Below are 26,036 nucleotides of genomic sequence, written 5' to 3'. Positions count from 1 at the left end.
AAAACCTCTAAAAACCTCTAAACATTCTTAGTGTTTGCCACCATTATTATCATTTGCTGTCTGGCTTCTGATTATTAATTCCTTTGTAGACTGTCGTAGGAATCTGGCCCGGGGCAGGCCTGGCGTGGGATTGGGATGGGGAAGAAGGTCAGTAAAGCGTGAATTCTACATCACTGGTACGGAGGAGGGCGCTAGGTGGGGCCCACCTCCTTCGGTGCGGCTGGCGTCGCCACTTTAAGGCGGTGGCGGCGCGAGCAGGTCTATGGTAATGAGGCGCCGCCGCCGCCGCCGCCGCCGCTCTGCAGAGCTCGCCCGCCCGCCGGGGAGGCGAGGGAGCGTGGGGCTGGGCCCGGGGCCGCGGCGATAGCAGCAGCGGCGGCGGGGACGCGGGGCACGAGCGGCCGGCGCGGGGCCGTCGGAGGCGCCCGGGGCCGGGCCGGGGTCCGGGTGCGCAGCTCAGTAGGAGCAGGTGGGCTATCCCGCGGGGGCGAGGGGCACTCAGAGGATCTCGGGGCGGCAGGGCCAAGGGCGCGCGGGCCCCGCGGGCGCCGCGGGCGCAGGTGGCGAGAGCCGGGTGTGCTAGTGGAAGCGCGGCGCCAGCCCGTGGTGGTCTGGGTGACCCGGGCGTGGGCCCGAGTTAGGGATCGGTGGGATCCCGGGCGCGAGGGAGCGGGCAACGCCGGGCTCCGGTGAGGCATCTAGGAGCAGGCCCCGCGGGGCGCAAAAGTAGCCCCCGAGGACTGGCGCCCTGGCCTGGGCATGAGGCGCGGCGGGGTCCGCAAGAGCGGGAGGAGGTGCCGCGGCCGCCGTTGACCCGGTCGGCCGGGAAGAGGGAGAGATGCGGAGCCCGGCGGCCCGCGCCCCACTTCCAACACCGCTGCCGCCGTTGCTGCTGCTGCTGCTGCTGCCAACACTACTGGGAGACCAAGTGGGGCCCTGTCGCTCCCTGGGGCCCGGCGGACGCGGCTCCTCGGGGGCCTGCGCTCCCGTGGGCTGGCTCTGTCCAGCTTCATCCTCGAACCTCTGGCTCTACACCAGCCGCTGCAGGGATGCGGGGACGGAACTGACTGGCCACCTGGTGCCTCACCATGATGGTCTGAGGGTCTGGTGTCCAGAATCCGGGGCCCACATCCCCCTGCCACCAGCACCCGAAGGCTGCCCCTGGAGCTGTCGTCTTCTGGGCATAGGAGGCCACCTTTCCCCACAGGGCAAGCTCACCCTGCCCCATGAGCACCTGTGCTTAAAGGCCCCACGGCTGAGATGCCTGTCCTGTAAGCTGGTGCAGGCCCCAGGTTTCAGGGCAGGGGACAGCTTAGCCGAAGAGTCCATGGGTGGACGTCGGAAGAGGAATGTGAATACGGCCCCCCAGTTTCAGCCCCCCAGCTACCAGGCCACAGTGCCTGAGAACCAACCAGCAGGTACTCCTGTGGCATCTCTGCGGGCCATCGACCCAGATGAGGGCGAGGCAGGTCGGCTGGAGTACACTATGGATGCCCTCTTCGATAGCCGCTCCAACCACTTCTTCTCCCTGGACCCGATCACTGGTGCAGTCACCACAGCCGAGGAGCTGGATCGTGAGACCAAGAGCACGCACGTCTTCAGGGTCACGGCGCAGGACCACGGCATGCCCCGACGCAGTGCCCTGGCCACACTCACCATCTTGGTGACCGACACCAATGATCACGACCCTGTGTTTGAGCAGCAGGAGTACAAGGAGAGCCTCAGGGAAAACCTGGAAGTCGGCTATGAAGTGCTTACAGTCAGAGCCACAGATGGTGATGCCCCTCCCAATGCCAATATTCTCTACCGCCTGCTGGAGGGGCCTGGGGGCAGCCCCTCTGAAGTCTTTGAGATTGACCCTCGCTCTGGGGTCATCCGAACCCGAGGCCCCGTGGATCGGGAAGAGGTGGAATCCTACCAATTGACGGTGGAAGCGAGTGACCAGGGTCGGGACCCCGGTCCACGGACTGCCACAGCTGCCGTTTTCCTGTCGGTGGAGGATGATAATGACAATGCCCCCCAGTTTAGTGAGAAGCGCTATGTGGTCCAGGTGCGGGAGGATGTGACCCCAGGAGCCCCGGTCCTCCGGGTCACAGCCTCGGATAGAGACAAGGGCAGCAATGCTCTGGTGCACTACAGCATCATGAGTGGCAATGCTCGGGGACAGTTTTACTTAGATGCCCAGACTGGGGCTCTGGACGTGGTGAGCCCTCTTGACTATGAGACAACCAAGGAATACACTCTACGGGTTAGGGCACAGGACGGTGGCCGCCCCCCTCTCTCCAACGTCTCCGGCTTGGTGACAGTACAGGTCTTGGATATCAATGACAATGCTCCCATCTTCGTCAGCACCCCCTTCCAGGCTACTGTTCTGGAGAGTGTCCCCTTAGGCTACCTGGTCCTCCATGTCCAGGCCATTGATGCTGATGCGGGTGACAATGCCCGCCTGGAATACCGTCTTGCAGGGGTTGGACACGACTTTCCCTTCACCATCAACAATGGCACAGGCTGGATCTCTGTGGCAGCTGAGCTGGACCGGGAAGAAGTTGATTTCTACAGCTTTGGAGTGGAAGCCCGCGACCATGGTACCCCAGCACTCACTGCCTCGGCCAGTGTCAGCGTGACCATCCTGGATGTCAACGACAACAACCCAACCTTCACCCAACCAGAGTACACGGTGCGGCTCAATGAGGATGCAGCTGTGGGCACCAGCGTGGTGACGGTGTCAGCTGTGGACCGAGATGCCCACAGCGTCATCACTTACCAGATCACCAGCGGCAACACCCGAAACCGCTTCTCCATCACCAGTCAGAGCGGTGGCGGGCTGGTGTCCCTCGCCCTGCCGCTGGACTACAAACTTGAGCGGCAGTATGTGCTGGCTGTTACTGCCTCCGACGGCACGAGGCAGGACACGGCACAGGTGGTGGTGAACGTCACCGATGCCAATACCCACCGCCCTGTGTTTCAGAGCTCCCACTACACGGTGAATATTAACGAGGACCGGCCAGCGGGCACCACGGTGGTGCTCATCAGTGCCACAGATGAGGACACGGGTGAGAATGCCCGCATCACCTACTTCATGGAGGACAGCATCCCCCAGTTCCGCATCGATGCAGACACAGGAGCCGTCACCACCCAGGCTGAGCTGGACTATGAGGACCAGGTGTCCTACACCCTGGCCATCACTGCCCGGGACAATGGCATTCCCCAGAAGTCCGACACCACCTACCTAGAGATCCTGGTGAATGACGTGAATGACAATGCCCCTCAGTTTCTGCGGGACTCCTACCAGGGCAGTGTCTACGAGGATGTGCCCCCCTTCACCAGCGTCCTGCAGATCTCAGCCACTGATCGTGACTCTGGTCTTAACGGCAGGGTCTTCTACACCTTCCAAGGGGGCGATGATGGAGACGGGGACTTTATCGTAGAGTCCACATCAGGTATCGTGCGAACACTGCGGAGGCTGGATCGTGAGAATGTGGCCCAGTACGTCTTGCGGGCATACGCAGTGGACAAGGGGATGCCTCCAGCCCGCACGCCCATGGACGTGACAGTCACAGTGTTGGATGTAAATGACAACCCACCTGTTTTTGAGCAGGATGAGTTTGATGTGTTTGTGGAAGAGAACAGCCCCATTGGGCTGGCGGTGGCCCGGGTCACAGCCACTGACCCTGATGAAGGCACCAATGCCCAGATCATGTACCAGATCGTGGAGGGCAACATCCCTGAGGTCTTCCAACTGGACATCTTCTCAGGAGAGCTGACCGCTCTGGTGGACTTGGACTACGAGGACCGGCCTGAATATGTCCTGGTCATCCAGGCCACATCAGCTCCTCTGGTGAGCCGAGCAACAGTGCATGTCCGCCTGCTTGACCGCAATGACAACCCACCAGTGCTGGGCAACTTCGAGATCCTTTTCAACAACTATGTCACCAACCGATCAAGCAGCTTCCCAGGGGGTGCCATTGGCCGAGTGCCTGCCCACGACCCTGACATCTCAGACAGCCTGACTTACAGCTTCGAGCGGGGGAATGAACTCAGCCTGGTCCTCCTCAACGCATCCACGGGCGAGCTGAGGCTGAGTCGGGCGCTGGACAACAACCGACCTCTGGAGGCTGTCATGAGCGTGCTGGTGTCAGGTAAGGAAGGGCCCAGGAGACACTGGGGTGGAGTTGGCCCTTGGGGGAGGGCCTGGGCGGCCTTCTGAGGAGGAACTGCTGACCCATCTCTCTATGTGGGACTGGCCCAGCGGTTGAGGGGTGCACAGCAGCTGGGGACAGAGCCCGAGGAATCCTGGCAGCTGTGTGGGCCCTGCCTGCCACCCCAGGCTGGGCCGGGCTGCTTCAGTCGGCTGCCCCCTACCTACCAGCCTGTGACATGGTGGGGGAAGTGTCATGAGGCTGTCTTCTCCGTGGCTGCTGAGAACTGTGGAAAAAGTCTCTGCGGTCCAAGAGAGCTGGGGAGGGATGGAGGGGACTGTGGCCCGGAGCAGCAAGCCACCCCTTCACGCCTGCCTGCCGCCCGCCCGCCGGCACGTCCCTGTGATCTCACACAGCCTCTGACAGAGCTGAGGCTGTGGGGGCACAGGGTTGCCCCCACGGGGTCAGGACCCTGCGGTCGGGCCCCTTCTGGCTCCCGGCTGAGCCACAGACCAGCTGAGGGGGACTTTGTCTAGGACATTCTTTTCCCTCCAGGCAGAAAGAGCCTGGCCTGGCTACCCCCTTCAGAGCTCCCACAGGAAGTGAGGCCGGAGCTCATTGTCTCTGTCCAAACAGACCCCACTGTCAGAGGTGGTGGTTTGGGGTCCGGCTTGGGGGAGGGGCTGCAGCGGAGCCAGGGGCAGGCCATGGCCCTCCTGGGGCCCCTGTCTCCCCGCGGCCTGGCTGTTCTTAGACGCCAGGCCTTCCCACGGCCCCTGAGAGCCTGGGCTCAGGGGATGGGCTGTGGGGACCACGATGAGCCAGGGCGCTAGTGGCCTCTGAGGGCAGAGCCCCCAGATCCAGTGGCAAGAGAACAGAATCCTGGGGCGTGGGAGCCTGGCCGGGACCCAGGCCGGGCATTCCAGCTGCTTGGCCAAGCGCTCAGCCTGCAGACTCCTGGACAGAAGGGCTGGGGGAGGAGAGTCGGGGGGGTGGGCGACATTCTGTCTCTTCTGTCGGGAGCAGGGAATGGACAACAGCGGCAGCAAGGAGGGCGCCGGCCCCAGATTGCCAAGCCCCTTCCCCGAGCCTGGGAACAGCTCGGACCCTTGTAAGGACTAACTGTTAGCTGTGCCTGGGGATGGGTGGGTCAGGGTACCCTCACTCGCACACATCAGAGAGGGGAGAAAGAGCCAGCTGGTGAGCCTCACTTCCACCCCAAGGAGTCCAGGCCAGGAGAGGAGTGAGGCGTGCAAGACACAGGGCGTGGCTTCAGCCCCCTCCCCCTTCATAGTCCTTTTGGGACAGATAACTCCTCTCCCCAATCCTCAGGTGGCCATTGGAGACAGGGCACTAGAGCTTTTAGAGGTCATGGACAGGCTCCGTGCCTCTGGAAGCTTCAGTTCCTCTCTAGGGGTAGGAGGTGGGGGCTGGAGCTCTGCTATCTTGTGTCCTCTGTGCTGGGAAGCAGTGGGAGGGCTGGAGGGGAAGGGCCTCTCCCTCCTGCCTCCCCCAGTCCACCCTAGGTGTCTGAGGGATGTGGGCAGAGGAGGCCCCACCCAGCCTTCGCACTCCTACCCATGCAGAGCCCCAGACCTCGGCTCCCCTAGAATAGAGGGGGAGGCCTTGGCTGGCCCTCCAGCCCAGCCCCACCCTTTCCCCTCGGCCCTGACCCTTGGAGGCAGTCACCACGGCAACCCCAAAGTTCGGGGAGGCTGGGGCGAGGGGGATCAACTCCTACTGCCCTTTGTTTTCCCTCTCTTGTTCTTTGTCTCTTCTTTCTTTCCCGTGTCTGCCCTTGGGGGCCCTTCTGCACTGTCTCCTCCATGGCCCTCTCCCCGTCTCCTGTGTGACTCTCTCCTCCTTTCCCACTTTCTCCACTGCTGGCTCTTTTCCTGGGCCTTTGTCTTCCCCTGTTTGGTCTCTCTGTTTTTGCCTCTCTGATTTCCCCCTCTCTTGTTCCCTGGGACTTCAGCTGGCCCAGCATGGGCCGGGTGGCTCTCCTGAGGCACGAATTCTCCCAACTCTGCCTCTTCCGAACTCTGCTTGGACACACAGGAGTGCCCGTCCATGGCCTGCTCGTTCCTCAGACCCCTCCAGGCCCAGAACTCCCACTTGTGCATCTGCCAGGGGAAGGGAGGCTTGGCATCTAATTCTACCTCAGTCTGGGACTTGGCACTTTTCCAGGTGTGGCAGGCGAGGTTCTCATCACAGAGGGTGTTTCGTGGGGTCAGGGCCCATCCCCACCCTCTTCTGCCCAGGAGGATGGCTCAGGCTATGCACCCCTCACCCCGGTTCCCATCATTGCCTTTGCACCTGAAGGGTGACCCAGGTCAAGGCAGGAGAAAGGAACAAAGAGGAAGGAGGGAGCGGCCCGTTGACTGCTAGGGTGGGGACGATAGCAGAGGGGGCAGGTGGCCACAGATGGTGGGCCAGATGGGAAGCAACAGACACACGGGGTGAGGGGTGCAGGCGGGGCCGGGGCCGGCAGAGGGGCAACACAGGGAGGAGTGCACGTTCCCAGGGCTGATGGTGGAGAGGTTTCTCTTCCTGCCCTGCCCCTCGTCTGGTCAGTTAGGAGGACTCTGTGTGGACTCTGGGCTCCTTCCTGCTCAGAGGGACTCTCACACCAAGGAATCACTGGGCACCAGGTACACGAGGGCCCTGGGCTGGCTCCACAACTGAGTGTAGGGGGCTGTGAAAGAGGGAGGAAAGTAGAGCCTGAGGTCATAAATCTGGACAGGCTTCCTGGAAAAGGTGAGTTTAGGGAGGGCTAGAAAACTAGGAGGAGTGTGGGCTGGTGTCTGGATAGTCGAGGTAGGAAGGAACAGCTTGTTCAGCAGCAGTCAAGAAAGGAGGAGCAGAGGTGAGTGATGACAACAGGCTTGCTGGTGAGAGCAGGCGGGCCTCACATTCTCAAGCAGCGAGGCTGGAGGGCAGGTGGGCAGGGGGCCGAGGACACGGCTGAGGTGGGTGTCTGGCTTCAGCCTTCCTAGTCGCCGGCACATTCAGCCACCTCAAGGTGCTATGACATAGAAGCAGAAGAATCTATTCCCAGATCCCTTTCCTACACCCGTGAGTGTGCGCGTGCATGCTTAGTCGCTAATCGTGTCCAAATCTTTGCGACCGTATGGATTGTAGCCTGCCAGGCTCCTTTGTCCATGGGATTCTGCAGGCAAGAATACTGGAGTGGGTTGGCATGCTCTTCTCCAGAGGATCTTCCCAACCCAGGGATCAAACCCACATTTTGATCCCTGTGCATCCCACCTGTGCATTACAGGTGGATTCTTTACCAACTGAGCCACTTTGGAAGTCCTGTCCTACCTCTGTCCTACCTGAGAAACAGACTCCCGCCCCATTCCTGCTAGGATGTCCTTTGAAATAACTACTTGGGCCTCCCTGCTGTGTTTTAAAGACCATTTCTTCATTATGGAGATCAAATAGATTCTCATGAACATCTGACTGAACACTTACTATGCGTAGAACATTGTAGTAAATAAACAATAAGAATATCGCTTATAGCCCAACCAAGCCATTTCCCTCGCCACTTGGCCTCCAGCTTTCCTTTTAAGCTGAATAAAATCCATTGCCATGTATTTGTGCATTCAGGTGTGCCCGGTATTTCTGGGCTTAGTGTGTGTGGGTGGGGTGAGACACCAGAGTGTTAGTACTTCGCTGTTTATAAGTGAGTGTGTGGCCCGGGGGTATGGCAGGCACTGAGTTTAATGCCATGAGCCAAGTGGGTGATGAGTAGCTGGAGGTCTAGGCCCGAAGGAGATGTCAGCTCAGTGGGGCTCTGTCTGGGGCTCAGGGTGGAGAGCTGCCCAGGCCTTTCCATCTCTGGCCCCCAGAACTCCACAACATCAGAGCAGTGGGTGGTGGTGCCACTGATAAGGTGGCTCAGCTGGATTTCCTGGGGTAGGGGCCCCCAGGCTACCCTCAGCAACTCAGAGAGTTGGGCGGGAAGAATGCTTTGTGTGGGGCGTTGCCATGGGGATAGCGGGCCTGCGCCCAAGCAGCCACGGAGCTTAGTTGGGAGGGGGACTGGGTGGCCCACTGACCCAGTTCACCCTCCATTCTCTACTGCAGTGGGGGAGGGGGAACACAGCCAGGGTCAGGGTTGTAGTAGTGTTGAGATATAGAGGCTGAGGGGGCAGGAGGATTATATTTGTGGGTCTCTCATGGTCTCTGGGCCCTCTAGGGAGGTAAGAAAAATGCAAAATAAGATTCTCATGCAGGGAAGCACCTGGTCTGGTATTGATACAAGGGAGCAGACCCATCTGTGGCTTGGGACAGGGAAAGATGCACAAACACTAAAAGATGTGTCCATGCTTCCCAACGGGCTTCCCTGGTGGCTCAGACCATCAAGAATCCACCTGCAATGCAGTAGACCTGGGTTCGATCCCTGGGTGGGAAAGATCCCCTGGAGAAGAGAATGGCAACCCACTCCAGTATTCTTGCCTAGGAAAATCCCACGGACAGGAGAGGCTGGTGGGCTACAGTCTATGGGGTTGCAAAGAGTTGACAAGACCCAGCAATTAACACACACACATGCTTTGCAACAGAGGGTTTCTGGAAAGTATGCAAAGAGAACTTCTGGAAATCAATCCCCCCTGAGTGCTGCTGGGGGCTGAGCCCCCCTGGGGTGACTCTCCCTCAGGTGAGGGACACATTGTCCTAAGGGCTCCTGTATGCCAGTTAGAAAAGAAGAGCCTTTCTTGGCAACTGGGCAGTGCGGGAGTGTGCAAGCAGGGTCCCAGCCCAGTCATGCCCTCCTCCGTGACTTGGGGCCCCTGCCCGCCCTGGGTGCTGACCGTCTGGCCTCCCCACAGACGGCGTGCACAGCGTGACGGCCCAGTGCTCCCTGCGCGTCACCATCATCACCGACGAGATGCTCACGCACAGCATCACCCTGCGCCTGGAAGACATGTCGCCCGAGCGCTTCCTGTCGCCCCTCCTGGGTCTCTTCATCCAGGCTGTGGCCGCCACGCTGGCCACACCCCCAGACCACGTGGTGATCTTCAACGTGCAGCGGGACACCGATGCCCCCGGCAGCCACATCCTCAACGTGAGCCTGTCGGTGGGCCAGCCGCCCGGGCCCGGGGGCGGGCCACCCTTCCTGCCCTCCGAGGACCTGCAGGAGCGCCTGTATCTCAACCGCAGCCTGCTCACGGCCATCTCGGCACAGCGCGTACTGCCCTTCGACGACAACATCTGCCTGCGTGAGCCCTGCGAGAACTACATGCGCTGCGTGTCCGTGCTGCGCTTTGACTCCTCCGCGCCCTTCATCGCCTCCTCCTCCGTGCTCTTCCGGCCCATCCACCCGGTGGGGGGACTGCGCTGCCGCTGCCCGCCTGGCTTCACCGGCGACTACTGCGAGACGGAGGTGGACCTCTGCTACTCGCGGCCCTGCGGCCCCCACGGACGCTGCCGCAGCCGCGAGGGCGGCTACACCTGCCTTTGCCGTGAGGGCTACACCGGTGAGCCCTCGCGGAGGGAGGGGAAGGCCTGGGGGCGGCCCTGGGGGAGTTCAGGCTGCAGCGCCAGCACAATCAAGCTAAGAACCGGGTAACCTCCTTCTCCAGAGGGCATGTACAGGGTACACTGGGCATTCACAAGTCCCACTTGCTCTCACAATCACCTGTTGAGGAAGGAAGAGGGGAGCCTTGTTTCTCTGTCTCCAGCCCGCCCCCACCCCCAGATGGTGTAACTGAGGTCAGTGCTGGCTCTGGGGCCAGCCTGCTTGCATTTGTATCCCAGCTTTGACAAGAGCGGCTGGGTGACCTTGGGCAAGTTACTTAACTTCTCTGTGCGGTAGAATTTTTAAATGGGTGATGAATCTACTTCCATGACAAGGAGGTTGTGAGGATTAATTGAATTTAATACGGGTAAGAGAGCTGGCCTGTGGGAAGCACTGGCTGTGATTTAAGGAAATAGTGAGATCAGGTGACTTGCCTCAGGTCTCACCTGGATTAGAGGTGAGGCTGGGCCTAGTACATGCATTCTCCCAACTGATGAGTGAGTTACCTTTCAGAGCCGTAGCAGGGGCTTTTCTCCCCAGGTATTGAGGCACAGAAGAGCTGGGGAAACTGGTGGGGTTCAGGTGTGGGGATAGGGATTTTCAGATCATTGCACCTGTGTGACGTGGAGCTCCACCCTTGCCCAGGCATGTAAAGCAGGGCCTGACCAAGAGGCCTGTTGGCCTCTTTCCAAGGTTCTTTACACATCCTGTCCCCAGATTCTCCCTGGGGTCTCACTGCCTCTGCTTCGTGCTCCAGACCCCTCCCTGCAGGCTCCTGCTTTCCCTCAGGACATCCCCTGCTCTCCATGCCTTTCCTTCCCAGGGGCCTTAGGCCTTGCTCCCTCTCCCCCAGAGCCATGCTCACCCGCTTTGCCAGCCGTGGTAGGCCAGCCTCGCTGCCTCCCCTGCTGCATCTTCCTGCCCAGAACTTGCCAGACTTGACTCCTCTCAGCTGCTGCTGTGGGTAGGGGGAAGCAGAGGGGTGGGCTTGGGGGAGGGGAGGGAAGTCTTTGTCCAAGAGGATGGGGTAGGGGGGTGCTTAGAGTAGGCGAACAACAGTTTCCATGGAAACTAGAGCTAGTCACTAGGCACTGGAGCTGAGAACCTATCTCTAGAATCTGGGAATGGGGAGGGAGAGAAAAGGGTGGATTTTTCCATCTGATGTTGGAATTTTCAGCTCCTCTGTTGAATCCTGGTCTGCTCCCAGAGCTCAGTTCCCTACTATTGCAGCAACTCTCAAGTGCACAGAGGTCCTCAGTCTGAACACCAGGGCTCAGGGTGGGAGTTCCTTGCCCCGTTTCTGGAGAGTCCCCAGCTTCCCGCCCACACCATCCCATAACTCCAACAAATCCAAGTGGAAGCCTGGTCTCGTCCCCAGGGAGGGAAGCTGATCTTGGTGCCTGTGAGGGACAAAAGCACCAGTGTGGGGCGGGGGTTGGCACCAGCCCTTGTACTGTCTTGCTGGCCCTCTCATCGACAGGCATGCCCCCTGATGGGGCTAGAACACCTCCATGCTTGCTGGGTAGCCCTTACACCAAAAGCCACTAGGACTTGGACCTTGTGATCAGGGACCTCACAGGCCTGTGCTCTTAAGTCCCAAACAGGGACATGAGACGGATTGGGAGCCTCCGGAAACTTGCAGGACAGCGGTATATGGGACTGTGGTGAGGCGGGCCCAGTGCTCCAAGCAGGGCATCAGAGGAGCCAGGGTTTCACAGAACTCAGACGGATGAGCGCATGAGAGGAGATGGGGATGCTGGAGGGATTCAGAGTATCATAGGAGTCACGGGAGACCACAGAGGGATCACTGGGCGCGAAGAAGTCCCAGTTTCCCAGGCACCCAGTGCTCACCTGCCTGACTTCTTGTCCAGGTGAGCATTGTGAAGTGAGTGCCCGCTCAGGCCGCTGCACCCCAGGCGTCTGCAAGAACGGGGGCACCTGTGTCAACCTGCTGGTGGGCGGCTTCAAGTGCGACTGCCCATCCGGAGACTTCGAGAAGCCCTTCTGCCAGGTGACCACGCGCAGCTTCCCTGCCCGCTCCTTCATCACCTTCCGGGGCCTGCGCCAGCGCTTCCACTTCACCCTGGCCCTCTCGTGAGTGCCTGGGCACTTGGAATAGGGGCCAGGAACAGCCTGGGGGGCCTCCTGTTTTGTGGACGAGGTGGGAAGTCAGGCAGTGATGCTGTGCGGCAGAGGGGTGGGGGGGAGTTGTCGGCAGAGCCAGGCATGTGATTGGAGTTGCCCTGTACCCTTGGCTGGCAGGCCCCTCACCCACCAGGGCCACCTACACTCCTCCGAACCCACCCTTAAGGGTGGGAGCCAGGATGCCACGGTCGTGCCGCCAGTCCTGGTTTGTGCTCCCCTTCCACGCTCTAGCCATGGGCCCACAGCCTCCACCCAGGAGTCCACCCTCGGGAGATTTCTGAGTAGGACCAGGGCTGGTTAGGTGGCTGGGGTGCCGGCATCCAGGTGGGTGCCCCATTCCCTGCCCCCTCCCCCACTCCCACTCAGGTTTGCCACCAAGGAGCGTGACGGGCTACTGCTCTACAACGGGCGCTTCAATGAGAAGCATGACTTCGTGGCCCTCGAGGTGATCCAGGAGCAGGTCCAGCTCACCTTCTCTGCAGGTGATCCCGCGGCCCCACGTCTTCCCCCGTCTCCCCGAGTCCCTGTGTCTCTCCGCCCTTGCCCCCGAGTCACACACTCTCCCAGCCAAAGCTGGGCGCAGCTCAGCCGAGAGTGCCCTGTCCCCATTCCCAGCCCTCCCCTGGTGTCCCAGCTCACCTGGGTGCTTTCCCCAGGGGAGTCGACCACCACCGTGTCCCCGTTCGTGCCTGGAGGGGTCAGTGACGGCCAGTGGCACAGGGTGCAGCTGAAGTACTACAATAAGGTGGGTGTGGGCAGGGTCCCGCAGGGAGAGCGCTCTGCCCTGGGCGCAGATGCTCTCCCAGGCCTGGGGCACTGCCTTGCTGGGGGCTGGTTGTGGGACGTCTGGCTGAACGAGGAGGAAGGGAGGGGTGGAGCCTGCTGCCTCACCGGGCATTCCCATCCTGCTGGGTGGTGCAGACACTTCCTATTCCGCTAGGTACAAACACAAGTGGACGTTGAGGAAGGTAAATGGTCATGTGAGCACACATCTGTGTGCGTGTGTCCATGTGTATACCACACATGTATGCGTGTGTAACAGTACACAAAGGGAGTGTATGTGTGCTGGTGTTTTCCTGCCTGCTGGCCCGTGAGTGGCCCTGGCCCACTCTTTCCCCTCTCTGCCCGTCCCTGTCCACAGCCACTCTTGGGTCAGACGGGGCTCCCGCAGGGCCCATCCGAGCAGAAGGTGGCTGTGGTGACCGTGGATGGCTGTGACACAGGGGTAGCCCTGCGCTTTGGAGCTATGCTGGGCAACTACTCCTGCGCTGCCCAGGGCACTCAGGGTGGCAGCAAGAAGTAAGGAGGGGAGAGGGCTGGGGGTGCAGCGAGGTGTGGGGCCACAGAGGGAGGGAGGGTTGTAACGGGGGACTTTGGGGGCCCTGAAACGGGAACCAATTCCTTTCTCTCAATTGGCTTCCCTTTGCCCCTGCTCAGCCCTCTGCGCGGGGGGCTGAGTGGGGGGCAGAGCCGGCAAGCCTGGGGGATTCGAGCTAGCCTTGGGCAGCAGTCTGATGAGAGCAGCTTCAGGGTGGGGCTCCCCTTCCCCTGGCTGCTCGGCAGGGCCCCTAGGACCCCTGGCCTCGCAGCCAGGCTCAAGGAGAAGGAAGAGCTGGAAGCACCCACTCGCCCTTACGTCTTGGCCGTCTCCCTGCCCCTCACCACCCCCGCCAGGTCTCTGGACCTGACAGGGCCCCTGCTGCTGGGCGGGGTGCCTGATCTGCCCGAGAGCTTCCCCGTCCGCACCCGGCAGTTCGTGGGCTGCATGAGGGACCTGCAGGTGGACAGCCGCCACGTCGACATGGCCGACTTCATCGCCAACAACGGCACCATGCCTGGTATGGGAGCCGGGGTCAGGCTGAATGCAGAGAGGAGGGATGTGCCTGGCGTGGGGGCCCCTGAAAGTGGGGGGCTCAGAGCCCCCTCTAGCCACCGCCACAGGTTTTCTGTTGGGAGCCTCTGCCCGAGCACCCATCTCTCCATTCTAGGGTGCCCTGCCAAGAAGAACGTGTGTGACAGCAACACATGCCACAACGGGGGCACCTGTGTGAACCAGTGGGACGCGTTCAGCTGCGAGTGCCCGCTGGGCTTCGGGGGCAAGAGCTGTGCCCAGGGTAGGTATGAGGGCAGCTGTCAGGGGTTGGGGCCTGGGAGCTATCAGCAGGGCTGGGAACCCCAGCAGGGTGGGGCCAGGCCCTGGGCAGGGCCCAGCTGAGCTTGGCTGTGGGTGGAAAAGCGTGTCTGGGCAGCGCCCTGAGAGGTTAGCACGGGAGACAAAGGGCCCAGTCAGAGGCAGGCCTGGGCACAGAGTGGGGTGGACCCGGAGCAGGTAGATGCTCTGGAGGGCGGGGCAGCTGGGGAGCCTGGGCACTAGGAGGGGCAGTACCCTGCCTCCCACAGAGCTACCCCCCGCTGAACATCATACCCCCTGGGGGACTCAGCCACTCCGCCCCTCAGAGTCTGCTTCTGTCTGCCTTCCCAGAGATGGCCAACCCGCAGCGCTTCCTGGGCAGCAGCCTGCTGGCCTGGCATGGGCTCTCACTGCCCATCTCGCAGCCCTGGCACCTCAGCCTCATGTTCCGCACACGCCAGGCCGACGGCGTCCTGCTCCAGGCTGTCACCAGGGGGCGCAGCACCATCACTCTGCAGGTGATGGAGGGAGGGGTGGGGCAGGCGGGTCCTGGCACGGGTTATTGGTCAGGGCTGGCTGGGCGGGGTCTTTCCTGGGAGAGAAAAGGCAGCTGGGTTCCTTTGGTGGATCATTGCTGCCATCTTTCGGGCCCACAGGAAATAATGCCTTTTCCTCCCTGGCCTCAGCTGGGCAGCAGGATGGGTTTGGTGGCCCAGGAAGGACAGTGGGCTGGACGATGAGCTGATCGAGGCAGACTGCTGACCCTCTTTTCTTCTGGTGCCAGCTTCTGGAGGGCCACGTGGTGCTGAGCGTGGAGGGCACGGGGCTCCAGGCCTCGTCTCTCCAGCTGGAGCCAGGCCGGGCCAATGATGGCGACTGGCATCATGCACAGCTGGCGCTGGGAGCCAGTGGAGGCCCTGGCCATGCCATCCTGTCCTTCGACTATGGGCAGCAGCGGGCAGAGGGCAACCTGGGCCCCCGGCTGCATGGGCTACACCTGAGCAACATAACCGTTGGGGGTGTTCCAGGGCCAGCCAGTGGTGTGGCCCGAGGCTTCCGGGGCTGTTTGCAGGTAAGCCTCCTGCGCTGCCTTCTCACCTCCAACACTGGGAAGCCCGTTCCACAAAGGGCCAACACCACTACCCTCTCCCTCCCAGGGTGTTCGGGTCAGTGAGACGCCTGAGGGCGTCAGCAGTCTGGATCCCAGCCGTGGGGAGAGCATCAATGTGGAGCCAGGCTGCAGCCTGCCAGACCCCTGTGACTCAAACCCGTGTCCTGCCAACAGCTACTGCAGTGACGACTGGGACAGCTATTCCTGTAGCTGTGATCCAGGTAGGCCAGAGATCCAGGGAAATGGGACAGGTCAGCAGGTGTGGGGCAGGGGCGGGGGCTCACTCTGGCTTTGCCATGTGACCTGGGGCTAGTCACCTCACCCCTCTGAGCCTCTCATCCTGCACTGCAGAGCCACAGCCAGCTGGTATAACTGCTCAGAATAGAAGGAGGTGAATGAAGGCAGGTTTGAAGAAAATGCCAGGGGAAGGTGGGGACTGAGCCTCTCTTGTCCTTCTGATTGGTCCCAGGTTACTATGGTGACAACTGCACTAACGTGTGTGACCTGAACCCATGCGAGCATCAGTCCATGTGTACCCGAAAGCCCAGTGCTCCCCATGGCTATACCTGCGAGTGTCCCCCCAGTTACCTTGGGCCGTACTGTGAGACCAGGTAATGTGGATCCCTGCAGGCAGCAGCAGGCCACTGCCAATGTCCACTGTGTCCCTCAGAGCCCTGGGAGCCTGGCTGGGCCATGGCTGGGGTCAGAAGGGCCACACATGGCTACAGGGTGGCTGAAGGAACTCATTCCTCCCTGGTCCTTTCTCCGCAGGATTGACCAACCTTGTCCCCGAGGTTGGTGGGGACACCCCACATGCGGCCCGTGCAACTGCGATGTTAGCAAAGGCTTCGATCCAGACTGCAACAAGACAAGCGGAGAGTGCCACTGCAAGGTGACTGCCCCGACCCAGGCCTCCACAGCGGCTGTCTCGGCTGCTGTTCTGTACCTCCTGGGCCCTTGGGGGGGTGGACGGTGGAAGAAGCCTCCCCACAGAGCACTGAGGGCTACGTGCCTTTGATCCACTGGGGCGGGCCAGTGATTAATTGTCCTTGTGTGTCTTGGGGTGGGGAGGGGGCCAGGACCTATACTTAATCAGTGAGCTCTGAGCCAGCTGTACTGGTTGTTTGCAGCCCATTCTAATTGATTGGTGTCTCACTGGGTTAACTCACTGGGTGGGTTAAACTCCGAATCACGACCAGTTAATAAATACTTAGAGTGTACCATTCTTGGGGGTCAGGGAGCCTCTCTCCAGAGGGGCCACAGTGAGAGGATCCGTGAGCACCCAGGGAAGAGAGGCTGAGCCAGCGACCCTGTGTCCCTTCTCCCTCTCAGGAGAACCACTACCGGCCCCCTGGCAGCCCCGCCTGCCTCCTGTGTGACTGCTACCCCACAGGCTCTCTGTCCCGAGTCTGTGACCCTGAGGAGGGCCAGTGTCCCTGCAAGCCGGGCGTCATTGGGCGCCAGTGTGATCGCTGTGACAACCCTTTTGCTGAGGTCACCACCAACGGCTGTGAAGGTAGGGCTCTCGAGATGGGTGGGTGGCCCTCCCTGCTGTATGCCAAGCTCCAGTGTCCCGGGGAGGCCAGGAGCCGGGACGGGTTGCAGACCTGAAGCTGCCTTGGGAGGGCTGGGGAACCCGGCCATCGCTGTAGGGGGACAACTGCTCCTGAGTGATGGTGCACTTCCTTGCAGTGAATTACGACAGCTGCCCGAGGGCCATCGAGGCTGGGATCTGGTGGCCCCGTACCCGCTTTGGGCTGCCTGCTGCTGCCCCCTGTCCCAAAGGCTCCTTCGGTAGGTGCTGGAGGCCTGGAACATGAAACAGAGGACTTGGCCTTTATCAGTAGAGTGAGGGTGGGGAGCCCCTGGCTGCAGATCCTGCGACCCCAACTTCTGGCCTCCAGGTCTGGGGGACTCCATGTCCCATGCTTCCTTGGCTCACTGTTCCCCTGCTCCCAAGTTTGCCTAGATGAAAGGTGTCTACAGTTTGGACTTGTAACAAAAGTGCTGGAAACCTGCATGATGCCTGGCACGAGGCTGGGTACTAGAGGTTCAAAGATGAGTCACACAGGTTGCTATCCTCAGCTCACCACCTCGTACTGGAGTTATGCCACTAGAGAGATGGCCTGGGGAGCAGGGGACATGGGGTGCTGTCCCAGGGGAGCTGCAGGATGCAGGCTGGCGCTGGCCCTTGCATTGACCATGAGCAGAGATCAGAAACAGAGTGTGTGTGGCAGAAAGTTCAAGGTAGGGGCCGGAGTAGGGCAGCCGAGTCCGGGGGCTCAGGGAGGCCACAAGCCCCGCACTCCTGTAGCCCTCCTGTGTGTTGATCTCGCAGAGGTTTTGGCTCTGGTGTTTCACACACGCTGGGGTACCGGACAGCAGGGCCCTTGTCTGCTAGTCTCCTGTCTCTGGTCCATGGGGGATGGCCCCCAGCAGAACTCAGCGAGGTCTCTCCCTGAGGCCTGCCCTCCTGGCTGCCTTCCCCCAGGGACTGCCGTGCGCCACTGTGACGAGCACAGAGGGTGGCTTCCCCCAAACCTCTTCAACTGCACGTCGGTCACCTTCTCAGAGCTGAAGGGATTTGTAAGTGAACCTTCTCCTCTCCATCTCCTTGCCCCTCACCCTGTCTTCACCCAGGATGACTTGCCCACCTCCCCAGTTTTGAGAAAGGGGACTCCGACAACTCTAGCTCCTGACTCCGGGGGCCCCTGCCCAGAGCTGTCTCTGCCCTTCCCGAGTCCTTGAACTCTGGAGTTCCAGTTCTGCCCTCTGGGAACCTCGCTGTCCCCTCTGTGCTGATCCCCCTGCCTGTCTTGGTTCCAGGCTGAGCGGCTGCAGAGAAACGAGTCAGGCCTGGACTCGGGGCGCTCCCAGCGGCTGGCCCTACTCCTGCGCAACGCTACCCAACACACGGCTGGCTACTTTGGCAGCGACGTCAAGGTGGCCTACCAGCTGGCCACGCGGCTGCTGGCCCACGAGAGCGCCCAGCGAGGCTTTGGGCTGTCCGCCACCCAGGACGTGCACTTCACCGAGGTGGGGCTCAGAGTGGGCAGGGAAGGCGGGTGGGAGGAGGTCATGGTGAGTGAGCCGGCTCCTGGTAACCTCGGGGCAGAGTGGGGGGCACTCCCCTCCCTGCTTTTAGGGAGCTCCCGGCCAGCATGAGGCCTCCATGAGACCCCCTGAGCCATGGCCCAGCACATGGGTCATTTAGAGCACCTCTTCCCGACCCTTCTCAAAGCAGGGTACCCATAGAGAATAATGTTTGTACGAGGACCCGGTCTGACCAGGCTCGCCAGAGGAGGGGCCCTGCCCACTAGGCCAGGACAGGGAGGGACCCGCATCACATAATCGTGTGGGCACGGGCATAGGCCCTGAGAAGTTGTTAGAGACAGAGGAGGAAGGATTAGCAGGCGGGGCATGGTGGGGACAAGGAGTGAGCTGTGGGCACAGCCTGCTGTGACCGTGCCCACCCTAGAATCTGCTGCGCGTGGGCAGCGCCCTCCTGGATGCGGCCAACAAGCGGCACTGGGAGCTGATCCAGCAGACGGAGGGCGGCACCGCCTGGCTGCTGCAGCACTATGAGGCCTATGCCAGCGCCCTGGCCCAGAACATGCGGCACACCTACCTGAGCCCCTTCACCATCGTCACGCCCAACATTGGTGAGGCTGCCCGCCGGGCTGGAGAGGGTGTGTGCAGGGCCATGCCGGGGGCCTGCCCCCCTCACCTAGGGTCTGACCTCTGCCCTCTTCCTAGTCATCTCTGTCGTTCGCTTGGACAAGGGGAACTTCGCTGGGGCCAAGCTGCCCCGCTATGAGGCGCTGCGGGGGGAGCGGCCCCCAGACCTGGAGACAACGGTCATTCTGCCTGAGTCTGTCTTCAGAGGTCAGTGGGGGCCGAGGGGTGGGTCGGGGGGCCAGGCTGGGGTGTCTGTGAAGGACCCAGCTGAGGAGACAGTGTCCCCGATCCCAGAAACGCCCCCTGTGGTCAGACCCGCGGGCCCCGGAGAGCCCCAGGAGCCGGAGGAGCTGGCTCGGCGGCAGCGGCGGCACCCGGAGCTGAGCCAGGGTGAGGCGGTGGCCAGCGTCATCATCTACCGCACCCTGGCCGGGCTGCTGCCCCATAACTATGACCCAGACAAGCGCAGCCTGAGGTGAGCAGCCAGGGAGACAAGGGTGGGTGGGGGTGCCGGTCAGTGGGTGAGCCACAGAGAGGGACCAGGGGTCGGTGGCATCTCAGAGTGATGAGAAGGGTCCTCCAGTCACGCAGGGCTTCCCAGGTGGTACTAGTGGTAAAGAACCCACCTGCTAATGCAGGAGACATGAGAGATGTGGGTTCGATCCCTGGGTTGAGAAGATCCTCTGGAGGAGGGCATGGCAACCCACTCCGGTAGTCTTGCCTGGAGAATCCCATGGACAGAGGAGCCTGGCAGGCTACAGTCCATAGGGTCGTACAGAGTCAGGCACGACTAAAGTGACTTAGTATGTGTGCATGCCACTCACGCAAATACTGTGGTGACTGTGTGTCTGCCTGCCCAGAGTTCCCAAACGCCCCGTCATTAACACACCCGTGGTGAGCATCAGCGTCCATGACGACGAGGAGCTCCTGCCCCGTGCTTTGGACAAGCCAGTCACAGTGCAGTTCCGGCTGCTGGAGACTGAGGAGCGCACCAAACCCATCTGTGTCTTCTGGAACCACTCGATCCTGTGAGCCTGCACTGCCCTGTGCCCCAGGGCTGGGGGCAGAGCCCCCAGGCCCCAGTGCACCCCACCCTCCTGTCTCCTGACCCTGCCTCCCTCACACAGGGTCAGTGGCACTGGTGGCTGGTCAGCCCGAGGCTGCGAAGTTGTCTTCCGCAACGAGAGCCACGTCAGCTGCCAGTGCAACCACATGACGAGCTTCGCCGTGCTCATGGACGTGTCTCGGCGCGAGGTTGGGCCCGCAGGGGTGGGGGTGGACAGCTGCAGGGCTGGGGATGGGAGCCCAGGGCTCTGGACTGGGTGCTCAGATCTAATCTAATCCCCCTGGCTCTCTGCCACCCACCCCTGCAGAATGGGGAGATCCTGCCACTGAAGACGCTGACATACGTGGCCCTCGGGGTCACCCTGGCCGCCCTCCTGCTCACTTTCCTCTTCCTTGCTGTCCTGTGCGCCCTGCGCTCCAACCAGCACGGCATCCGACGGAACCTGACGGCTGCCCTGGGCCTGGCTCAGCTGGTCTTCCTCCTGGGAATCAACCAGGCTGACCTCCCTGTAAGATGTTCCTCCTCAACAGAAACCTTCCCCAGGGTCCCCCACTCTCATGATCCCATGTCAGTCTTCCCCAGCGTTCCCCTCAATCCCTGCTTCTGCAGCCACGAGGGGTAAAGAGCCAGCCTGGGGCCTAGCACATAGCTTCCGCCGCTCCAGCTCCCCCTGGTTCCCCAGCACACCCTAGAGGTACCTTCCTATGGCCCAGACTGCCCCCGGGAGCAGCGTCCAGCACCCAGGCTCTCCTCTCCAGTCTGGTGAGAGCAGAGCCCACATCCTGGGTGTGGCCTGGGCACTGACCGGGCACGGCCTGGGCCCTCAGTTTGCCTGCACAGTCATTGCCATCCTGCTGCACTTCCTGTATCTCTGCACCTTCTCCTGGGCTCTGCTGGAGGCCTTGCACCTGTACCGGGCGCTCACCGAGGTGCGCGACGTCAATGCCGGCCCCATGCGATTCTACTACATGCTGGGCTGGGGCGTGCCCGCCTTCATCACAGGTACCCCCTGCCCCCAGCCCGGGTCTTGAGGGTCTACATCCCTAGGGCCTCGGCACACCTTTATGCCACCTTCTCCCACATACATCCCAGGCCCAGAGGCCGCACATCCCTATGCCCTGGGCCAAGTTCTCCACAAGTGTCCCTCTAGTTTAACTCGGTGCCTGGGAGCCCCACCCAGGGAGAGGGGCCCCTAGGCCAGAGAGGATGGCGTGGACAGAGGGTGGACAGAACCCTTCCTCCCCTGCACCTGGCCCTTGGAGCCCACCAGACCACTTGACTGATTCCCAAGTCCCTTGACCACCCTTCCTGGCTGCTGTCACTGCACTCCCAGGTCTAGCCGTGGGCCTGGACCCGGAGGGCTATGGGAACCCCGACTTCTGCTGGCTCTCCATCTACGACACACTCATATGGAGTTTCACCGGCCCTGTGGCCTTTGCGGTCTCGGTAAGTGCTAGAGAGTGGGGGTGGGGTGGAGCAGGCTAAGTGTGACCTCCGGCTCCCCTTTAGGAATGCCGGAGGCCTCCGGGGGCTGGGATGGAAGCCGTCTGTGTCCTGACGATGCCCCCTCACACCCCCTCCTCCCCTGACAGATGAGTGTCTTCCTGTACATCCTGGCGGCCCGGGCCTCCTGCGCTGCCCAGAGGCAGGGCTTTGAGAAGAAAGGCCCTGTGTGAGTACGGGGTGGGCATGCCTGGGCGGTGGACGGGCACCGGCACGGGAGGCCTCGAAGCCAGACTCACAGCCCACCTGTCCCCAGCTCGGGCCTGCGGCCCTCCTTCGCTGTCCTGCTGCTGCTGAGTGCCACGTGGCTGCTGGCACTGCTGTCCGTCAACAGTGACACCCTCCTCTTCCACTACCTCTTCGCTGCTTCCAACTGTGTCCAGGTACCGGCCCAGCCCATGCCCCGGGGGAGGCCACTGGAGTTGAATGTTGGGGGAAGCTTGACGAGGAGGTACGTCAGTCAGCACTTACCGTTGCTGCTTCTTGCCTGTCAGGGCCCCTTCATCTTCCTCTCCTACGTGGTGCTTAGCAAGGAGGTCCGGAAAGCACTCAAGTTCGCCTGCAGCCGCAAGCCCAGCCCTGACCCTGCGCTGACCACCAAGTCCACCCTGACATCGGTGAGGGAGCCGGGGTTCCAGGAGGTGGAGGCGTCGTGCGGAGTGTGAGGCAGGGGAGAGGCAGGGGGCCCAAGGAGCCCCTTCTCTGTGCTTTTTGTCCCACTTTTTCTCCATCCTTACATCCCTTCCTGAAAGGAGGAAGGGTGGTGAGATGGTATGTGTGTGTGTCCAGGGAAGAAGGGGCACGGTTGGGGGTGCGGGAGGGGGATGCCGAGTTGAGAGGGATGGGAGTGGAGCATAGGAGAAAGTGGCCAAGACAGGTGATCAGTCATAAATGCCCCACCCCTGAGAGCCCTTGTGTGTCTTGGTAAATCTGTGTCTCCCAGGATGCTCTCAGGAGAGCAATCTTTTCCTGACGAGCCCTTAGACAGCCAAGTCCAGGGTATTTGGGCTACATAGAACTGGCATAGCTACAGCAGAGCTACAACCACTACTAGGCCCTGAAATAGGGGCAGCAGAGACGTAGTGCCTCTCTCTTCATCCTTGGTACATGGTGGGTAGAATTTAGGGCAAGCTCCCTCAGCCCTTCCATTTCCCAGCCTGGGGCCACCCCGTCCCACTCCCCAGCGTACTGACCTATCTGTTCCCCACTTAGTCCTACAACTGCCCCAGCCCCTACGGGGACGGAAGGCTGTACCAGCCCTACGGAGACTCAGCCGGCTCCCTGCACAGTGCCAGCCGCTCGGGCAAGAGTCAGCCTAGCTACATCCCCTTCCTACTGAGGTGAGGTCTGGCGGGGCGGCGGGCTGTGGAGAGAGGAAGGGCACCAGGCCTGCTAGACCCAGGCCAGGCGGCTAGGAGTTGGGTAGCACACTCTGTGGTTGACGCGGTGGCAGCTTGAACCTAGAAGTGCTGAGGGACATGGGACAGGAACGGGAGAAAACCCAGGACAGACAAGAGAATGGGACACAGGGTGAGGAGCCAGGCTGATGCCTCCAGTGTGTCTTGTCTTCTTAGGGAGGAGTCCACACTGAACCCTGGCCAAGGGCCCCCTGGCCTGGGGGACCCCGGTGGCCTGTTCCTGGAAGGTCAAAACCAGCAGCATGGTGAGGATGGAACCTCCTGATGGCCAGTGGCGGGTGGAGGCCCAGCCACCCAGCTTTTACTGAGGGTGGGTGGCGGCGGATGGGCTGTCCGTGATCTCTCCCCCACCTGCTAGATCCAGACACAGACTCCGACAGTGACCTGTCCTTGGAGGATGACCAGAGCGGCTCCTATGCATCTACCCACTCATCAGATAGCGAGGAGGAGGAAGAGGAAGCGGAGAGGGAGGCAGCCTTCCCTGGAGACCCGGGCTGGGACAGCCTGCTGGGGCCTGGGGCCGAGAGACTGCCCCTGCACAGCACCCCCAAGGGTGGGCCAGGGCAGGGCTGTGGCCTCTGGGGGCAGCGGGAGGGCAGAGGGGCTGGGATTCCTGGGAGGTGAGACTAGGGTGGCGATTCTCCTGACTGCCTTCTCTGGGACTTATCTACTTCCTCTGTCCACCAGAGGGGGGCCTGGGGCCTGGGAAGGTCCCCTGGCCAGGAGACTTTGGGACCACAGCAAAGGAAGGTGGTGGTAACGGGGCCTCTGAGGAGCGACCACGAGAGAATGGAGATGCCCTGACTTGGGAGGGGTCCCTGGGCCCCCTTCCAGGCCCTTCTGCCCAGCCTCACAAAGGTGAGTGGGGTACGCACAGCTGCGTGCTCCCCATCAACAGCCCCCCGCACCTCACGCCAGCCTGCGGCCAGTGGGCGTGCTCCTTCCACCTGCCCCTCATGGTGCCCACCTCTGGCCCACAGGTATCCTCAAGAAGAAGTGTCTGCCCACCATCAGTGAGAAGAGCAGCCTCCTCCGGCTACCCCCCGAGCAAGGCACCACGTCTTCCCGGGGCTCCTCAGCCAGCGAGGGCAGCCGGGGTGGGCTCCCACCCCGCCCTCCCCCACGGCAGAGCCTCCAGGAGCAGCTGAATGGGGTCATGCCAATTGCCATGAGCATCAAGGCAGGCACAGTGGATGAGGACTCGTCAGGCTCCGAGTGAGTGTGGCTGGGTGGGCGGATCAGGGTGCAGCCCCGCAGAGACCCTGTCTCCAGACCTCCCTCAGGCCACCCTGGCTGGCAGCAGACTGTGGTCCGGGGCCCTTCAGGCCACGTGCCCACAGACATGGTGGCCCGTGGGGTCGGCCCAGCCCAGCATCGGGTAGAGTGGGGGAGGGCAGGGAGCTGGGGTTGCTTTTCTGTTTCCTTCTTCGGGGAAAACTTCTCCCTGTCTCCTCTGCTCTGACTAACCCTCTGTCTGCCTTGTCTGTCACTTTGCTTTCCTGCCTCTCCAGATTTCTCTTCTTTAACTTCCTGCATTAACCCTGGGCCGTGGTTCCTACACCCCGAGGCTCCCTTACCTTCCCCAGCTGCACTCATGCCCCCACTCCTGTCTTGTGCTTTATCCTGCCTCTGCTCCCCCGCCTGCCTGCCTGCAGCAGCGACGAAACGTCCATCTGAGGAGCCTGGGCCTTGCCGGGAGGGGCACCCCCCCCACCCCAGGCCATCTAGTGCCAACTCCCTTCCCCATCATCCCCCTCACTGCACTTTGGACCCCTGGGGCCAACATCTCCAAGACAAAGTTTTTCAGAAAAGAGGAAAAAAAAAAAAAAGAAATTTAAAAAAGGATCTCCACTCTTCATGACTTCAGGGATTAATTTTTTTTATACGCTGGACACTGACTCCCCTTTCCCTCCCCTAAGAGGCTAGGACCCCCCAGGATGCTCTCCCAGCCTCTCCTCAGTTTCCCATCTGCTGTGCCTCTGGGAGGAGAGGGGCTCTTGGGGGGCCTGCCCCTCGTCTGCCATCACCAAAAGGAAAGGACGAAGCCACACGCACCCAGGGCGTCGTGCCCTGCGGGCTGCACCGGCTGGGCCTCAGCGCGGCAAGGGTGGCAGGACGGAGGGCGCTCCTCACCCTGCCTGTGCTGCCACCTCCAGGAACTGCAAAAGCCCTGTCCGGAGAGGGGGCAGAAGGACTCAGCGCCCCCGGACCCCCAAATGCTGCATGAACACATTCTGAGGGGTACCCGTGCCCCTGGGTGGCGGCCGGGCCACCGCCACCCCTCTCCTTTCCCTGGACTCCGGCCACGTGCTGCAGCCCGGGCGTTTGCTCAGTTTGCTAACCCAAAAGTGCTTCATTTCCCTGCCTGCCCCGTGCTGGGAAAGGCCAGTCACGTGTTAAGTTGCGCTTCTTTGCTATTGTGTGGGTGGGACAGGGAGGAGGAAGACTGGCGGGAGTCGGGTTGCCCCCTGCCGTCTCCAGCCCAGGTCTGGAGTCTGGGATCCCGTGTCCACTCTCCCTCCTCCGGGACCAGACAAACCCCACTGACCTGCTGTGGCCTCTGAGACATGTTCTATTTTTATCTCCTTCTTGGAATTGGCTCTCTTCTTCAAAAGACCAAGTCCTGTTCCTTTTTCTCCCCCTCACCACCCAGCTCCCTGCGAAGAGAGAGTTAATATATATTTTTTATTTATTTGCTTGTTGTGTTGGGATGGGTCCAGTCCCAGGGGGTCTGACGTGGCCATCACAGGTTGGGTGTGTACCCAGCAGTCCTGGCAAGGGGGCCTAAGGCCCTTGTCCTTGCTCCAGGCTGTCATCTCCCCACCTCTCCTCTTCCTCCTTGGTTTTGCCAGCTGCTATTCATTGGAGTCACCATTTACAATAAACATGTATTCCAGACTTGTCATCGACTTTCCTCTGGAGCAGGTGGCTAGAAAAAGAGGCTCTGAGTAGAGAAAATATTCCTATTTCTCATTTGTAAGGCTGGTCTCTGGCTTTTCTGCCATGGATTCTCCCCCCTGGCCTCTCCCCTTGGCAATTCCTGCAAAAGGTTAAAAACTTAACTGGTTTTTACTACTGATGACTTGACCTAAAAAAATACAAAGATGCTGGATGCTAACTTGATACTAACCATCTGACTGTACAGTTTGATTGTTACTGTAAATATGGTAGCATTTTGTGTTTTGTTTTTTCATTTCTCCATACTACTGAATAAACTAGTTCTGTGCGGGCTGAGCACGGTCAGTGTGTCCTCCTGTGTGCGGCCCTGTCCTTCCAGAGGGGATACGCCTGGTCTCTGGAAAACAAGAGCAGGCAGGGCCCTGG

At 61.1% G+C, this 26,036-nt stretch overlaps 1 protein-coding gene across 1 annotated transcript; it reads left to right on the top strand.

Moving 5' to 3' along the window:
• The first annotated feature begins 564 nt into the window (after positions 1 to 564).
• Positions 565 to 25,943, top strand: CELSR2 (cadherin EGF LAG seven-pass G-type receptor 2). Its single transcript, XM_061121230.1, has 34 exons — positions 565 to 4,139; positions 8,972 to 9,619; positions 11,532 to 11,754; positions 12,172 to 12,287; positions 12,462 to 12,550; positions 12,947 to 13,104; positions 13,480 to 13,643; positions 13,794 to 13,919; positions 14,288 to 14,454; positions 14,721 to 15,008; positions 15,094 to 15,268; positions 15,517 to 15,658; positions 15,819 to 15,939; positions 16,380 to 16,563; positions 16,740 to 16,841; positions 17,539 to 17,633; positions 17,874 to 18,083; positions 18,526 to 18,709; positions 18,804 to 18,932; positions 19,020 to 19,200; positions 19,586 to 19,753; positions 19,853 to 19,979; positions 20,099 to 20,299; positions 20,619 to 20,793; positions 21,125 to 21,237; positions 21,384 to 21,463; positions 21,551 to 21,677; positions 21,789 to 21,911; positions 22,507 to 22,634; positions 22,869 to 22,957; positions 23,071 to 23,265; positions 23,400 to 23,570; positions 23,693 to 23,927; positions 24,368 to 25,943. The coding sequence occupies exons 1-34, from the start codon at positions 839 to 841 to the stop codon at positions 24,387 to 24,389; spliced, it is 8,757 nt and encodes a 2,918-aa protein (XP_060977213.1). The 5' UTR covers positions 565 to 838; the 3' UTR covers positions 24,390 to 25,943.
• Positions 25,944 to 26,036: the final 93 nt, after the last annotated feature.

This window comes from Dama dama, chromosome 20 (assembly GCF_033118175.1).
Source record: "Dama dama isolate Ldn47 chromosome 20, ASM3311817v1, whole genome shotgun sequence".
Lineage (NCBI taxonomy): Eukaryota > Metazoa > Chordata > Mammalia > Artiodactyla > Cervidae > Dama > Dama dama.
This window is presented reverse-complemented; position numbering and strand designations above follow the sequence as displayed.

What these genes read in the sequence shown, in the direction of transcription:
- CELSR2 (XM_061121230.1), top strand. Translation starts at nt 839, where the DNA reads ATGCGGAGCCCGGCGGCCCGCGCCCCACTTCCAACACCGCTGCCGCCG. An exon ending in TTTGAGAAGAAAGGCCCTGT is followed by an intron (nt 21,464 to 21,550) that starts GTGAGTACGGGG and finishes ACCTGTCCCCAG; the next exon opens with CTCGGGCCTGCGGCCCTCCT. An exon ending in TACATCCCCTTCCTACTGAG is followed by an intron (nt 22,635 to 22,868) that starts GTGAGGTCTGGC and finishes TTGTCTTCTTAG; the next exon opens with GGAGGAGTCCACACTGAACC.